Source organism: Nothobranchius furzeri, chromosome 2 (assembly GCF_043380555.1).
Source record: "Nothobranchius furzeri strain GRZ-AD chromosome 2, NfurGRZ-RIMD1, whole genome shotgun sequence".
Taxonomy (NCBI): Eukaryota; Metazoa; Chordata; class Actinopteri; order Cyprinodontiformes; family Nothobranchiidae; genus Nothobranchius; species Nothobranchius furzeri.
In genome coordinates this window covers 102,116,553-102,135,635 of record NC_091742.1, presented here as the reverse complement: position 1 = coordinate 102,135,635, position 19,083 = coordinate 102,116,553, and the positions used below count along the sequence as shown (strand labels likewise).

The 19,083-nt window shown below is 44.7% G+C and overlaps 1 protein-coding gene across 2 annotated transcripts in view; it reads left to right on the top strand.

Moving 5' to 3' along the window:
• The window catches only part of mepceb (methylphosphate capping enzyme b), a 40,456-nt gene that overhangs the window by 10,471 nt on the left and 10,902 nt on the right, over nucleotides 1-19,083 (top strand). For both annotated transcript variants that reach the window (XM_054737656.2, XM_054737657.2), the window contains exon 6: nucleotides 5,766-5,978. In XM_054737656.2, coding sequence (XP_054593631.2) covers nucleotides 5,766-5,978 — 213 coding nt within the window. The remainder of the gene's footprint in view (nucleotides 1-5,765; nucleotides 5,979-19,083) is intronic.

Genomic DNA, 19,083 nt, shown 5'->3' with positions numbered 1-19,083 from the left:
TTTCTGTCCTCCACTCGTTACCTGTATTAATGGCACCTGTTTGAACACATTATCTGTATAAAAGACACCTGTCCACAGCCTCAAACAGTCAGACTCCAAACTCCACTATGGCCAAGACCAAAGAGCTTTCGAAGGACACCAGGAAAAGAATTGTAGACCTGCACCAGACTGGGAAGAGTGAATCTACAATAGGCAAGCAGCTTGGTGTGAAAAAATCAACTGTGGGAGCAATTATCAGAAAATGGAAGACATACAAGACCACTGATAATCTCCCTCGATCTGGGGCTCCACACAAGATCTCATCCCGTGGGGTCAAAATGATCATGAGAACGGTGAGCAAGAATCCCAGAACCACACGGGGGGACCTGGTGAATGACCTGCAGAGAGCTGGGACCACAGTTACAAAGGTCACCATCAGTAACACACTACAACGGCAGGGAATCACATCCTGCAGTGCCAGACGTGTTCCGCTGCAGAAGCCAGTGCATGTCCAGGCCCGTCTGAAGTTTGCCAGAGAGCACATGGATGATACAGCCGAGGACTGGGAGAATGTCATGTGGTCAGATGAAACCAAAGTACAACTTTTTGGTATAAACTCAACTCGTCGTGTATGGAGGAAGAAGAATACTGAGTTGCATCCCAAGAACACCATACCTACTGTGAAGCATGGGGGTGGGAACATCATGCTTTGGGGCTGTTTTTCTGCTAAGGGGACAGGACGACTGATCCGTGTTCAGGACAGAATGAATGGGGCCATGTATCGTGAGATTCTGAGCCAAAACCTCCTTCCATCAGTGAGAGCTTTGAAGATGAAACGTGGCTGGGTCTTCCAACACGACAATGATCCCAAACACACCGCCTGGGCAACAAAGGAGTGGCTCCGTAAGAAGCATTTGAAAGTCCTGGAGTGGCCTAGCCAGTCTCCAGACCTCAACCCCATAGTAAATCTGTGGAGGGAGTTGAAAGTCCGTGTTGCTCGGCGACAGCCCCAAAACATCACTGCTCTCGAGAAGATCTGCATGGAGGAATGGGCCAAAATACCAGCTACTGTGTGTGCATACCTGGTAAAGACCTATAGTAATCGTTTGACCTCTGTTATTGCCAACAAAGGTTATGTTACAAAGTATTGAGTTGAATTTTTGTTATTGACCAAATACTTATTTTCCACCCTGATTTACAAATAAATTCTTTAAAAATCCTGTCATGTGAATTCATGGATTCCTTCTCACATTCTGTCTCTCACAGTTGAAGTGTACCTATGATGTAAATTACTGACCTCTGTCATCATTTTAAGTGGGAGAACTTGCACAATCGGTGGCTGACTAAATACTTTTTTGCCCCACTCTAGTTAATAAAATGAATTTAATCCTTTTTCCTAAACTAATGATACATGACAAGATATGAATAATGAGGTGTGGTGTGGTGGATGTGAGGTGTTGTGAAGCTAGATGTTTAGCAAAACCATCTTTGTATCCGAGAGAAAATATGAAGTCTGGGTTGTAAAAGAATTTGTTGTTGTTTATAACTAGAGTTGTTTATTTATATAAACCTCATCAGACACCAATATGCAGGCTTATGATTCCCTGGTATGAGTTGCATTCGGCGGTCCGGCGGGGTGCGGCCAAAGTGGTGAGGTCACCGGACGTCGAAACGACGATACCCAGAGATTAGTAGCTTCCTCTGAGTTCAGCTTCACCGGCCATGAGATGCAACTCGGGCTCTGCAGGTCAGGTGTCTCCGGTGTGACGTAGCTCTGAAAAGAGCTGTTGTGTCTTTAATCGCAGCGTCGCAGAGAGGCTGACAGGAGGTCATAGGAGTTCGTTTCAAAAGAGGCTTCTTTCCTGATTTGGCCGAATCAGGGGTCAGCTGGAAACTGAATTAATCAGGAAGTAAATCCTGTTTTAATAAACTCATTATTTATCATTTCTGCCGTATTCTGGCAAATCAGAATGTGCCATGTCTGGAAGGCTTTACCAAAACATTATTTAGAAAGCCACGCCTTCTTCAGATACAAAGATGTTTTAAGACTGTTGATGAGAATGTTTAAAACTCTTATGTGCGGTGCATTTTAACCTTAATTAGTACCTTATTGTAATGTGTATGAGTGTAAACAGTGATTAACTTGTTAACTCAACATATACTGATCATAAGATCTGAAATGGATCATTGTAAGAACAATATTCATTTTAAATTCATTGATTTAAGTACCTCTCCCTGGGCTGTCACCTTACCGTGGTGGAGGGGTTTGAGTGTCTCAATGATCCTAGGAGCTAAGTTGTCTGAGGCTTTCTGCCTCTGGTAGGGTCACCCATGGCAAACAGGTCCTAGGTGAGGGATCAGACAAAGAGCAGCCCGAAGATCTCTTATAATGAATTATATAAATGGAAACCTAGTTCCCTCGCCCGGACGTGGGTCACCCAGGCCCCTCTCTGGAGCCAGGCCTGGAGGTGGGGCATTGGCGAGCGCCTGGTGGCCGGGCTTTTACCCATGGAGCCCCGCTGGGCACAGCACGAAGAGGAAACATGGGTCCCCCTTCCTATGGGCTCACCACTCATGGGAGGGGCCAAAGGGATCGGGTGCAGTGTGTGACGGGTGGTAGTCGAGGGTGGGGACCTTGGTGGTCTGATCCTTGGCTACAGAAGCTGGCTCTTGGCACATGGATTGTCTCCTCTCGGGTGGGGAAGGAGCCTGAGTTGGTGTGTGAGGTTGAGAGGTTCCAACTAGATATAGTCGGACTCACCTCAACGCATGGCTCTGGCTCTGGAACCAGTTTCCTTGAGAAGGGTTGGACTTTCTACCACTCTGGAGTTGCTCCCACTGAGAGGCGCCGAGCAGGGGTGGTTATACTAGTTGCCCCCCAGTCTTGGTGCCTGTACGCTGGGGTTTACCCCGGTGAAAGAGAGGGTAGCCTCCCTCCGCCTACGTGTGGGGGGACGGGTTCTGACTGTGGTCTGTGCTTGTACACCAAACTACAGTTCAGACTACCCACCCTTTTTGGAGACCTTGGAGGGGGTGCTGGAGAGCGCTCCTTCCAGTGACTCCCTCGTTCTGCTGGGGGACTTTAACGCTCACGTGGGCAATGACAGTGAGACCTGGAGAGGTGCGGTTGGGAGGTACGGCCCCCCGATCTGAATTCGAGTGTTTTGTTAGTGGACTTTGTGCCAGTCATGGATTGTCCATAATGAACACCATGTTCAGACATAAAGGTGTCCATATGTGCTCTTGGCACCAGGATACCTTAGGCTGCAGCTCAATGATCGACTTTGTTGTTGTTTCATCTGACCTGCGGCCGCATGACTTGGACACTCGGTTGAAGAGAGGGGCGGAGCTGTCAACTGACCACTACCTGGTGGTGAGTTGGCTCAGATGGTGGGGGAGGATGCCGGTCAGACCAGGCAGGCCCAAACGTATCGTGAGGGTCTGCTGGGAACGTCTGGCAGAGTCTCCTGTCAGAAGGAGCTTCAATTCCCACCTCCGACAGAACTTCCAAAATGTTCCGGGGGAGGTGGGGGACATTGAGTCTGAATGGACCTGTTCCGTACCTCCATTGTTGAGGCAGCCAACCGGAGCTGTGGTCGCAGGATCGTCGGTGCCTGTCTTGGTGGCAACCCCCGAACCCACTGGTGGACACCGGCGGTTAGGGATGCTGTCAAGCTGAAGGAAGAGTCCTATCAGGTCTTTTTGGCCTGTGGGACTCCAGAGGCAGCTGACGGGTACCGGCAGTCCAAGCGGAACGCGGCTCGGTTGGTCGCCAAGGCAAAAAACTGGGCATGGGAGGAGTTCGGTGAGTAGAGAGTGGGGAATGCAGCAGCCAGGCTCCTGCATCAGACCTTGGGTGAGAACGTTTTGTCTTGGATGTAAACAAGAACTGAGCAGAACCTTCTGGATTTGGAGGCCTGACAGATAGTGGGTTTATGTCTGTAAATGAAAGGTTATCTTGTGGACAACTAGATGGTGAAAAATTGACCCTTTTGTACGTTTCACGTGTATCAGTTCTCTCTAGTCTGGTCCAGTCCATGAGGTCCACCTGGTCCAGTCCACCTGTATCTGTTCGACTTGGTCCGGTCTAGTCCACCTGTATTTATTTAACCAGATGAGTGGATTGAGAAGTCATTCTCATTCAGGAGGACCTGGCCCAGAGGCAGCAGCAACAGACACATAGTTAGCTTTACACCAAAGAACAACAGGTAAGATAAAACATACCAGGTAACATCAGATAAGACTACGTCCTCCCAGCAGCTTCATGCTTGACTCAGAACCTTCACCACAACAGATAAAGTTCAGGGGTTGCTAGAGATAACCTTTTTCCAGAAGAACCTACTATTGACGGTGGCACAGGAGTTAAGTGATCGGAAGGTTGCAGGTTCGAGCCCCACTCAGTCTGACGCTGTCGTTGTGTCCTTGGGCAAGTCACTTAACCCACCTTGCCTGCTGGTGGTGGTCGGAGGGACCGGACCGGTGGTACCAGTGATCAGCAACCTCGCCTCTGTCAGTGCGCCCCTGGGCAGCTGTGGCTACATGGTAGCTCATCACCACCTGGCTGTGATATTTGTGTGTGAATGGATGAATGACTGTGTTGTAAAGCACCTTGGGGAGTTCCAGGACTATAGAAGGCGCTAGATCAAATCCAGGCCATTTACTATTGGCTTTACTTGGTTTGGCTTGGTTCCAAATAGGGATGAACAATTTCAGAGGGTGAGGGGTGATGTGTGTTTGTTTAGTCATGTGACACTCATTTGAATCATCTCAGAAGCATAAGGTGTGTGTACACAATAATGTAAATTCAGCTGTAATAATTCTATACAACACCTGTGGATTTTAGAAGCATTAATGTCAGTACATTGGTATCTGCAAATATGTTATCAGCCATAACAGTGATCTCTATGTCGGATATTGGTATCGACACAAACATTTCATATCGGTGCATCACTAGCTCCAAGCCGTTTCCATAAATAATGGGTACCACATTGCTGTAACGTCAAAGACTGTCGGTCACTGATTGGCCAGGCAGCAGGGTCCCAGGCTGGCTAAGAGTCGGGGTTACAGATTGGCTAGGAGGACCCCTGATTGCTCCAGGGTGTTCTGCCTTGCTGCCCTTAGCCTCTTCGTGTCTCATCTAACTAAAGTCCACTGACTAAGTCAAGTCTGCTGAGAGTTGAAGGAGTGGCAGAGAACCAGGAACCTGATTCAGTGGCTGTCTTTGGGTACACCAATATGAACCGACCCCGTAGTGTACAGGGGCTTGAACCCAGACCAGAAGATGTCGCATTCATTGTTGAACCCATGGAAGGAGTCGGAGACTATCGACATCCAAACCCAGCGGGACTCGATGTTTGAAGACCGATGGAGCTACACCTGAGTAAACAGTTATTCTGTTCCACCCGCCCCCACCCCACAGCTATGTAACACAGTAGCTCCCTGTCTCCTGTAGACGTCATGAATGGATAAAATTTACCCAGGGCAAAGGTCAAAGAAGGGCAGTCCTTAGATGAGAATCTTCACTGTCTCTCTGTTCCATGTGTTTTTATTTTATTGTTCATTCTTTAGAGCGTTTGGGTGGGTGGGCGCGCCTTATATCTCAGGGTTTCCCCCAGCTCTTTATAAGCCGGACGACCAACGGTAACGAAACGACCCCCGCGCCCTGCCACCAGGCTCAGCAAGAGCTCTGGGGGAACCTGTATCTGCTTCATAAACTGTTGAAACTTGGCTTCAAACTGCAGGTGATCTCCATGGTAACTGCTTTACCTTTGTGACTCCTCCCACAGGGCAGTTATGTGTCAGAGGGGGTAACCTGGCCTGGGCAGGGTCAGTATGATGTCATCATGTGTCTGGGTGTGACCAAGTGGGTACAGCTTCAGTCAGGTGATGGAGGCGTGGCCAGACTGTTCAAAAGAGCCTATCAGAGCCTTTCTCCAGGTGGATTGTTCATCCTTGAGCCACAACCATGGAGGAGCTACAGTCACAGCAAGAAGGCCTCGGTAACACACCCACTACACAACTAACGCACTCCTGCTACATAACCAAGACACACCTGCTACACGACAGACACACCACCTGCTGCATAACCAAGACACACCTGCTACACAACAGACACACCACCTGCTGCATAACCAAGACACACCTGCTACACAACAGACACACCACCTGCTGCATAACCAAGACACACCTGCTACACAAAAGACACAACATCTGCTGCATAACCAAGACACACGTGCTACACGACAGAAACAACACCTGCTGCATAACCAAGACACACGTGCTACACGACAGACACAACATCTGCTGCATAACCAAGACACACCTGCTACACGACAGACACAACATCTGCTGCATAACCAAGACACACCTGCTACACGACAGACACAACATCTGCTGCATAACCAAGACACACGTGCTACACGACAGACACAACACCTGCTGCATAACCAAGACACACCTGCTACACGACAGAAACAACACCTGCTGCATAACCAAGACACACCTACTACACGACAGACACAACATCTGCTGCATAACCAAGACACACCTGCTACACAACAGACACACCACCTGCTGCATAACCAAGACACACGTGCTACACAACAGACACAACACCTGCTGCATAACCAAGACACACCTGCTACACGACAGACACAACACCTGCTGCATAACCAAGACACACCTGCTACACGACAGACACAACACCTGCTACATCACCAAGACACACCTGCTACACGACAGACACAACACCTGCTGCATAACCAAGACACACCTGCTACACAACAGACACACCACCTGCTGCATAACCAAGACACACGTGCTACACAACAGACACACCACCTGCTGCATAACCAAGACACACCTGCTACACGACAGACACACCACCTGCTGCATAACCAAGACACACCTGCTACACAACAGACACACCACCTGCTGCATAACCAAGACACACCTGCTACACGACAGACACAACACCTGCTGCATAACCAAGACACACCTGCTACACGACAGACACAACACCTGCTACATCACCAAGACACACCTGCTACACGACAGACACAACACCTGCTGCATAACCAAGACACACCTGCTACACAACAGACACACCACCTGCTGCATAACCAAGACACACGTGCTACACAACAGACACACCACCTGCTGCATAACCAAGACACACCTGCTACACGACAGACACACCACCTGCTGCATAACCAAGACACACCTGCTACACAACAGACGCAACACCTGCTGCATAACCAAGACACACCTGCTACACGACAGACACAACACCTGCTACATAACCAAGACACACCTGCTACCAGACAGACACGACACCTGCTACATAACCAAGACACACCTGCTACACAACAGACACGACACCTGCTACATAACCAAGACACACCTGCTACACGACAGACACAACACCTGCTGCATAACCAAGACACACCTGCTACACGACAGACACAACACCTGCTACATAACCAAGACACACCTGCTACACGACAGACACAACACCTGCTACATAACAAAGACACACCTGCTACACGACAGACACAACATCTGCTGCATAACCAAGACACACCTGCTACACGACAGACACAACACCTGCTACATAACAAAGACACACCTGCTACACGACAGACACAACACCTGCTGCATAACCAAGACACACCTGCTACACGACAGACACAACACCTGCTACATAACAAAGACACACCTGCTACACGACAGACACAACATCTGCTGCATAACCAAGACACACCTGCTACACGACAGACACAACACCTGCTACATAACCAAGACACACCTGCTACATGACAGACACAACACCTGCTACATAACAAAGACACACCTGCTACACGACAGACACAACATCTGCTGCATAACCAAGACACACCTGCTACACGACAGACACAACACCTGCTACATAACCAAGACACACCTGCTACACGACAGACACGACACCTGCTACATAACCAAGACACACCTGCTACACGACAGACACAACACCTGCTGCATAACCAAGACACACCTATTACACGACAGACACGAAACCTGCTACTTAACCAAGACACACCTGCTACACGACAGACACAACACCTGCTACATAACAAAGACACACCTGCTACACGACAGACACAACATCTGCTGAATAACCAAGACACACCTGCTACACGACAGACACAACACTTGCTACATAACCAAGACACACCTGCTACATGACAGACACAACACCTGCTGCATAACCAAGACACACCTGCTACACTACAGACACAACACCTGCTACACAACAGACACAACACCTGCTACATAACCAAGACACACCTGCTACACGACAGACACAACACATGCTGCATAACCAAGACACACCTGCTACACGACAGACACAACACATGCTGCATAACCAAGACACACCTGCTACACAACAGACACAACACCTGCTACATAACCAAGACACACCTGCTACACGACAGACACAACACCTGCTACATAACAAAGACACACCTGCTACACGACAGACACAACATCTGCTGAATAACCAAGACACACCTGCTACACGACAGACACAACACTTGCTACATAACCAAGACACACCTGCTACATGACAGACACAACACCTGCTGCATAACCAAGACACACCTGCTACACTACAGACACAACACCTGCTACACAACAGACACAACACCTGCTACATAACCAAGACACACCTGCTACACGACAGACACAACACATGCTGCATAACCAAGACACACCTGCTACACGACAGACACAACACCTGCTACATAACCAAGACACACCTGCTACACGACAGACACAACACCTGCTACATAACCAAGACACACCTGCTACACCACAGACACAACACCTGCTACATAACCAAGACACAACACCTGCTACATAACCAAGACACACCTGCTACACGACAGACACAACACTTGCTGCATAACCAAGACACACCTGCTACACGACAGACACAACACTTGCTGCATAACCAAGACACACCTGCTACACGACAGACACAACACCTGCTGCATAACCAAGACACACTTGCTACACCACAGACACACCACCTGCTGCATAACCAAGACACACCTGCTACACGACAGACACAACACCTGCTACATAACCAAGACACACCTGCTACACCACAGACACAACACCTGCTACATAACCAAGACACAACACCTGCTACATAACCAAGACACACCTGCTACACGACAGACACAACACCTGCTACATAACCAAGACACACCTGCTACACCACAGACACAACACCTGCTACATAACCAAGACACAACACCTGCTACATAACCAAGACACACCTGCTACACGACAGACACAACACCTGCTACATAACCAAGACACACCTGCTACACGACAGACACAACACTTGCTGCATAACCAAGACACACCTGCTACACGACAGACACAACACCTGCTGCATAACCAAGACACACTTGCTACACCACAGACACAACACCTGCTACATAACCAAGACACACTTGCTACACCACAGACACACCACCTGCTGCATAACCAAGACACACTTGCTACACCACAGACACACCACCTGCTGCATAACCAAGACACACTTGCTACACCACAGACACAACACCTGCTGCATAACCAAGACACACTTGCTACACCACAGACACACCACCTGCTGCATAACCAAGACACACTTGCTACACGACAGACACACCACCTGCTGCATAACCAAGACACACCTGCTACACCACAGACACAACACCTGCTACATAACCAAGTAGGGTTGTCACGGTATGAAAATTTAACCTCACGGTTATTGTGACCAAAATTATCACGGTTTTCGGTATTATCGCGGTATTTTTTAAACGGTGTTGCATATGTTCAGAAAGCATTGATAGTCCTGTTCTACACAAACTGAAATAGTTTTGAAAATGTTTAACAGTGTTTATTAAACCTAAAATAACACAAAGCCTTAGCAAAAGTGCAACTTTTCACAAGTAAAGGAACAAATAGCTTCTTTTTCTGGAACATGTTACAGTAGTCAGTGCAGGTTTAAATTATACAAATCCAAACATTCAAAACATAAACAATATGTAAACAAATCAAAGAAACACCACTTGTTTTCTCATATACTTGTTTTCTTCATTATCAACATGAAAATCTAAAACTCCAGTCCACACTTGACTTGAGCACTGTACAAGTCAACCTTAAAAATATGTATTTAAAATAAATAGCCACTTTAAACAAATTACTAAAATAACTACTACACTATGTAATCAAATCCAAATGTTCAAGTATAAATGGCATTGAATAAGTAAACAAATCAATGACAAGGAACTAATTGTATATTTCTCTTCATCATCAACAAATAAGATGCTTCATCCAGCAACAGGGTGTCCGTGACACGGTTTAAATGCTGGCAGAGGACGCTGCGGCTGCAGGATATAGTGACTCGTCGCATTCTCCCTCAACCAAAAGTCCTCACGTCATGCATTTAAGCTAAAATGCTAATGTTAACTTACCTTGCACCGGCTGTGGAGACGTGGGTGATCGTCACGCAGATGTGCCATGAGATTTGAAGTGTTGCTGCCTTCTGCAGACACTTGTTTCCTGCACGTTCTGCAAACGGGATAGCAGTCTTCTATTAACTGTCCCTCAGCATTTTTCAGAAATCCAAAATGTGCCCATACTTCCGATTTAGTCTTCTTTGAGGGCTGATGGATGTCCTGGGCGCTGCCGTCTCCTCCTTCGGCCATTATTTCAGCTTCAAAGTTTTGGTGCCGTTGCAAACTAAAAAGTGCGTGTGCGCGCCGCGGGAACTTCAGCTGAAGCGACGGTGGCTGGTAAGGGTCATCGCGCCGAAACCGCGGCCACGGTAAACCCACCGAGATAATATAGTTTTTTAAAAACTGGACGGTTATTTTTATTGTCAACTTTTTTACCGGGGTTTACCGCTATACCGGTTACCGTGACAACCCTATAACCAAGACACACCTGCTACACGACAGACGCCACAGCAGCCACTAGAGCTGAAACAACTAATCGATTTAATCGATTATAATCGATTATTAAAATAGTTAACAACTTTTTTAGTCATCGATTAGTTGTTAATAATCATATTTTACCGCATAAAGTCTATTTTTACCACAATCTGACATCGGTTACAAGCTGTTAAATTTGCCGCCAGTGTGTGGCAGTAATGAGCCACTGATCTACCAGTGGAGCCGTAGAAGAAGAAATGAGCCAATGAGTGCCCTTGGTTTTCATGACGTATCACGTTACTGACGCTCATCTTGCTGTGAGAGATGGCGGATCAACAAGAAATACGGAAGAAAAATAGAAGCGACAAAACTGAAGAGAAACCCCGGACAAAAACCTCACGAGTATGGGAGCACTTTACTCTAGATGCCTTGAAAAGACGGGTGACCTGCAAAATATGCAAAAACCATCTAGCATGGCACGGAAGCACGACGTCCCTAAGTGAACATTTGAGACGAAAGCATGTGGGGGCTGATGCAGCAGAGGAAGAGCACCGCGGTCAAGTGAGCCGTCATTTGGAAGAGCCAGCCCGGTAAGTAACAGAAAATAAACAAGCTGGACTTAGTGTTTTAGCTGAGTTCGTTATAGTGGATGTTAAACATGTTTTTTTGCCGCGTCAGTCTACGGTGTTCTACTTCTGATTGACTAGATGCAATCGTGAATCTCCTCCGTGTTGTGTGTCATGCGCTTGCCAAATTTAGCACGTCTGTTTATAAGAATGTTCTCGTTAAGAGAAAAACGGCACAAACCCATAACTATGTTCCTCATTCAAAAAAGGACAACTCCGCGGAGAAAAATATACAGACAAGCTGTGTCCAGGTGAATATAACGCGGCATAGTTGTACGCTTTCATTTTTTAAATACAGGAGAAATTCAGAAAAAGTCATTTTTTTACTATTAAAAGGCTGTTTTACTGTCTAACGCTGTAAAACGCCTCACAACACATTTTTATCATGTTTCTTAAACAGTATTACACAAAATAAACATTTTTCACATTTCTCTAGCTAATTTAAACACTCCCGACTCAAAGTAAAAACCTCATGAGCTTCTTACTTAGAGCTTTTTAATAGTAAAAAAATTATAATTTTTTCTGAATATCTCCTGTTGCGGGCTATTTTGTAGAACGTAACCCTCAAAATAAATGATCACTGTATATTGTTAATTAATTCAAATAATATAATATTGATTTAGTGTTGTAGTGTGTGTGCTGCTTTATTTTATATGTGTACTTATTTCAGTCTATTTGTGTTTCTTATGCAGAAAAAAAACAAGCAACGATGGACAACTACATGGGGAACAAGACACTCACCCCCCAGCAATTCATACCACTTACAAACTCTATTCTAAACATGCTGGTAAATGACATGAGGCCACTATCCATGGTGGAAGGAGCAGGCTTCCAGCTAATGCTAAAAAATTATTCAGGACTGATATTTTGCACTGTTTAGCTCATTTTATACTGCTGACTGTGTTCATGTGCAATAAAATAGATTGCAGTCAACTGCACAATTCTCTTTTTTTTTTTTTCTTAACTGAAATGCATCCATCACTTGTATAGGTTAAATAGCTAAACAATAACAAACCGATTAATCGATTAATCGAAAAAATAATCGACAGATTAATCGATTATGAAAATAATCGTTAGTTGCAGCCCTAGCAGCCACGGTGTTGTGGGCGGGGCCTACCCTCAGACAGCAGAGAGCTGCTCACAACAGGTGACAGCAGCCGGTACCGGTCGCTCGTGTATGTCAGTTATCTTTCATATGACGATAATCAATGAAACGATTTATATAAAGTGGATCCAGAAGTTGTAGCCCGTCTCTGCTACAATATTTAGATATGTTTCACCCTGTTGGTGGTTTTACTGAGCAGGTGCCACTTTTGTCATACGTTTCTTTTTAAAACATGTTTAGACTGTTCAGAATACAAATCCAGGCTCTGACACATTTGATTGTTGTAATTAAACTTTGTAGGTGGGGAAGGTCAGAAAAGGATCCGATCATTTTGTTTTTCCCTCATTTACAGTGACGGAGATAACGGTGCAGTGCGCCTGGCTCTGGTGGTAATCAAGTTAAATTATATCTCTTTGCAACAAGTTTCACAAGAAAACAGAACAGTTAAAAGCAGGGCTTGTGTTGACCGGACAGTTCCCGTATTTGACCGTTTATTTTGACGGAGAAAGAATAGAAAGAATTACCCCGACGCATGCACTGCTTAGCGCAGCTCACTGTCAGCGTGCACTACATAAGGTCCACAGCGAGCTGAAGAAGTGGAGAGGGGCTTGGAGCGCGTCGCAGAACCAGAGCGCATGCGGGAAGATTCCTCCGACTGAAGCGAGACTTGTCACTTAGAAAATGTTCCCTGATTATGAAACTTTGGCTGAATAGCGCTTGTTCCTGTCTCCAATGTGGCGTCTGAGGAGAATCCCAGAATCTGACACCCTCTTCAGCTCAGAATGCGCCTATGATTACGCACAAGCGTGACGCGTCAACCCGGTCTCACAGTAAGACTGGGTTGGAGCTGTTCAGGTTTACGCAGACAATCTTTACATTTAGAATTGGCATACAGATGTAAAATTAATGCAGTAAAATATAAAGCATTTTATTTAAATATCCATTCATTATTTTACAAGCACAGAGAGCCGCATCAGATGGATGGAAGAGCCGCATGCGGCTCCAGAGCCGCGGGTTGCCGACCCCCGACATAGACATAGGGAGAGAATCTCATTATGTCACGTTGCTGCATCGATGCGGAATCATGCACGGCTGAATCGCGATGCATCTTAGAATCGTTCATTTTTCCCACCTCTAGTATCTACCCTATGAGAGAGGGGGGCTGAAATGCCCCAACTTAAAATGGTATTACTGGGCTGCACAGTCAAGGACTGTTACATACCACTTTTCAGCCATAAACCCCACACACTGGGCGGAATTAGAATCACAAGATCATTTTCTTGTATGTGTACTCCGACCCACAAAAGAAATTACTAAAACCTATAAAGAATCCGATAGTGAAAAATATGATAAAAGTTTGGTTCTCAGTGAAAAAGCATCTTACAGAAGAACAAGAATTGTCTTGTTTCAGTCCCATATGGGGTAACCAGCGATTTACACCAGGAAGAGCTGATGCCGTGTTTAAAAGCTGGTATTTACAGGGAATTAAATCAGTTAAGGACTTATATTTGCAAAATTCTGATCATTTGATGTCCTTTGAGCAGCTAAGGGCTAAATATGGAATAGAAAGGAAATATTTTTTAAGTACCTCCAGTTCAGAAGTTTTCTAAAGTCTAAGCAAAAAAATGGGGACTCCAAACCCTCCATCACCATGTTGGAAGAAATGATGACAAAGGATTCCACACGAAGAGGAATAGTCTCGGACTGTTATCGGATAATCGTGGAACATCATTCAGACGGAGCGAACGATAGAAGAGCAGCATGGCAAGACGACCTCAGGCAAGAACTGAGTAAAGAGGACTGGGAGAAGGCCTGTGGAGGAGCTCATACCAAGTTCTTCAATGCAAGGTTAAAGGAGACATAACATGCTTTTAAGTTATTCCTTTTTACATCTAAATCCTTCAGTTGGGGGTCTGAAAACAGTGGAACTGCAGTTCTTTGGTCTGATTTCCTCATTATTGTTGCTCTACAGACCCTCATCTACCCCTGTTCTGAGGAGAGTCTTGAGAACGAGCCGTTTTGGGGTACTGTCTCTTTAAACTGGAGGAGGAGCTGTAAACTCCGCCCCCCTCCATAGTGCAGACCTGTACTCTCCTCCCCCAGTCGGACTTTGTAGTTCTATAGAGAAATCATTATTTAGCATAGCAGATTTAGCATAGCATATTAGCATTTTTAAAACACGTGGGGAGAGTTGTTCATCAAGCTGTTTCATGGCTGCTAACTCTCTCATGCATTTGTCTGTAGTCACTCACACACACCCGTCACGGCCGACGGAGGGACAAGCGAGCAGGCACGTGCACGCGCGCACACACACACACCCGTCACGGCCGACGGAGGGACAAGCGAGCAGGCACACGCGCGCGCGCATACACACACACACACACACACAAGGAATGCTGCTTGCTTATTTCTGTAAAAAATGTTTAAAAAAATGAAACAGCTCATTAAAACACCATTAAAAGAATACATTTTAAGATCTCTATCTATATATATACATACATATAATTATAAATAATTTTATAAGTACTTATTTTATATTGGGTGTCTTAATGGCTGAAAATGGATAAAAAGCAGTTACATTTTAATTTAAAGAGTTGAGATTCGAGTCAAAAATAAAGAACATTCCTCCAAATGTTCTTTAATGTGATCATTATAATTCTAATGCTTACAACTTTGTTTTTATTGTCTGCAATGCGTAGCCTATATCTTTATTAAATGTGTTTAGCTGAAAAGTGGTAATTCTCTCTAATGTGTACAGAGAGGTGGACATCAGTGCTGCAGTGAAATTCCCAGGATCAGTCTGCTTTGCTAACAAATATAGTTAAATCTTACCTGCATTCTAAATAAATACCGTTAGGTGGAAACATCAGTAGGCATTGAGTTATTGATACAACCCCTAACAGCCAGAATGGAAGAAGAGCATGCTGGGTCATCCTGGACCTGAGCCTGTTCTGTGTATTTACCTACAGGATGCAATAAATGTCTACAAGGCTGAGTTTGGACCATTACATCTAAAAGAAAACATACAATCAGTGATTTTTTTTATTGTTTACATTAATATACAAATTTTCTAAGTATTAACCTCACAGCAAATAAGTAGAACTATATAATAAACAGGCTTTAGTAGTTAAACAGGCGTTGTGCACACAGGTGCTTTGTGTCTCGGTGCTGGTGGTATCTAGGTCTCAGAGTTCCTGTCCTCCTGCCGTCTTCTGTTGTCCTCAGGATACGGATTGATGTTTCCTGATGATGAGGGAGGGGCAGTATGTGGGCTTCAAACTGGTCCTGGACAACAGTGGGAGACCTCCGTTGTCTCTGAGACCAGAGAGTTGGTGAGATGCAGATCTTCTCTACCTCATCTAGAAACGGAGTTGGTTCAGGGAAAACTTTTCCAAAGACCAGTTCCATGATGTCATCGCCATATTCTGCAATGATAGACGATAACTTTAATGACATATTTTGTTTACAAGCAGCTTTAGGAAAGTTGTTTCTTTAGCTTTCATGTTTATAGTCACGTTTGTGTTTGTTCACAAGTTCACTTTGCTGCAGTGACTTCATATTCTTACAAATGTAATAAAATGACACTAAAATTATACAAATGATTCCTTATGAAAGGAAGCTCATTAGAGAGCAGCGCAGACAGACTTACTACATGCTGCAGCTGTTTTTGTAGGCCAGCTGCTGCTGAACTTGGGGAAAGTTATTCTGCACACATCCAGATCAGATGGTCGATTACAGAAAATAATGTAATTCAATAATTTCTAAACAGACTAAACAAGTAAAACATCAAATAAATCACTCTGCTGTCATCAGACGGAGTGATTCAGGGGGTGAGGTGTTCTTAATGATGAGGGTGGCTGAGGTGTGTCATCACTCACTTTGGTCTGGTCCAGACCGTCTCTTTACTGGTGGGTCTCCTTCCTCAGTAGGTGACGTGAGCTCCAACATCTGAGCGTTCTGTGTTCCTTAGAGGAGAAGAAAAGTAACATTAGCAAGCTGGCTAAATTATTTTTTACTAGCATCTCAAGGACTTGGAGAAGCAGATCTTCACTTACCTAAACATCAGACCAGTTTGTCCCAGCTGAGCTCATCAGGGCTTTAGTCTGACAGCCTGTCAGTGAAACACGGCTCCAGCCTTCTGGATGTGGACTCTAAAAAGCAAAGGAGCATTTTTACTTTGTTTTAATTATTTTACAGCTGATTTTATCAGCTTTCCAATGCTCACGCTCATACAGACGGTGAGCTTTGCTGCGTCTGACTGATAAAGTTAGTTTTTATATCTGCAGTGAGACAAAAAACTAACCTCACTTCACTCAGAGATCGTTCTTTAAAACTCTATTAAATCCACTGTGTTGACGCACTTTAATGACTTTGTCACGCTGCATTTTAGCTGATATGGGACTTTATTTACTGGATGCTAAGATTACATCACACTCACGTAGAATAACACACAGGCTCTCTGCTGCTACAATCAGTGGGAGGTTATCATCTGGTGTAAAAGAAGGCGTTGATCAGAAATCACGTTTTATTCCACGAAAATCAGCCAAATCCACATTGATCTGGGTGCTAACTTTACTAGCATACTGTGCTAGCGATAGCAAGCCGGATGCTAACGCTTTAGTGCTGCTAATGCCCGTAAATCTAAAGTAAAGTTTGTCGACATTTTAGAGTGATATGAAGCTTACCGCTCTGCTGCTGTGTCCCGGTGCTGCCACATTCAGATGCAAATGACTCCTTTTAGATAGATGAAGCCCTCAGTACTTACTAGCCTGGAGACAGAACGAACGAACCACGCGCGCGCGCGCGCACGCACACACACACACACACACAAACAAACGCAAACACACTACTTTTTCTTCTGTGTTTTTTTAGCAGTAGTGTCATCAGCTCCTGGGTTTAAATACTGCCACACCACCCTTCCTTAAAACGAGGAACAGTTTTGAGCTGTGTGTGGATACAATAACCAGACATTCTGCATTTTTCCAATAGGACTACAAAAAATCTTAGCGAGAAGAAAAAATGGCGGATTGGCTCTGTGTTTAGCCGAGGGCCATTACCATATTTGGTAGTTATCCTCACTAAATTAATTACTGATGTAATAGATAATGTAAAAACTGAACGGGTGGACAAATATGCCCAAAACTTAATTATTAAATATCTAAATAGCAACTCCAGTGAATAATATAAGCCTTTTTGCTCACTTAGACACTTAAAATGTGAAACACACCGTGTTAATGGATAAAAAAGTGGGTTTTTCATGTTATGTCTCCTTTAAGATTAATTCAGCATAAATATTTAATGCGGACATATGTCACCCCAGAGAGACTGAAGAAATACAACATACCAGATACATGTGTTAAATGTGCTGTTCATAAAGGGACATTGCATCATTGTGTTTGGGAGTGTACAGAAATCAAAAAGTTCTGGGAGGATGTAAGAATTTCTACTGAAAAAATGATCAAAAAGGAGGTACCATTGGATGCTAAACTGTTTCTAACAGGACCTTGCCCTAATGAATATGATTATAGCAAATGTCAGCGTGTCTTTTTGGATCTTAGTTTAATGGTAGAAAAAAAGTGTGTAGCTATGGCATGGAAATCGCTCCATAGGCCCACTGTGAAGGATTGGATGAAACAGATGTTACAGGTGATGCCGCTGGAACGGATTACCTATATCTTAAAGGCCAAGCAACATTTATTTGACGAAATATGGACATCTTTTCTAACATATATTAAGAGGATGGACTTAAAAATCTGAGGACTTGTAAAGTGGGAGAGTAGGAAAATACTCGGTCTTCTGACCAGCATTTAGACTGGAATGGGAGAAGCAAAAGTAAGGTGTAATTCAGGGACTTCTTACTCAAAGTTTTATTAAACATGTCTATGTGAATATTGCCTTCAATACTATAAATGCTCTTACGTTGGGAGAGGATCGCCAGAAGCACAACCAAAATTGTTAAATTGTTCTGTTGTTCTGTTGTTCCATGAAGATTTTATACAGAATGTACTTTCAGTACACAACATAATACTGTGTGAAAGGTGTACAGTAAACTGAAAATTCAATAAAATATACTTTTTCAAAGAAAAAAAAGAAGCTCTAAATAAATTATGTTCACTTCCAGAATCAAACCCGGGTCTTCCGCACGAGAGTCCGACATCTTACTGGGTGAGCTACAGCACCAATGACGTCTTTTGTATCTGTAACATTTATGTCCTTGATGACAGCTGAAACAACGTTCAAAGAACAGTTCGGAGTGAAAATGGCTATTTTGTTGCTAATTAGCAGGAAATATCTAGAAGAAAGTTGTACAGAAAGTAGCTAAGGGTCCTCAGAAATGTAGCTAGCTTTGTCACTAGGCGTTAGGAACAGCGACAAAGTGGCACTGCCTCTCTCTCTGCTGCTA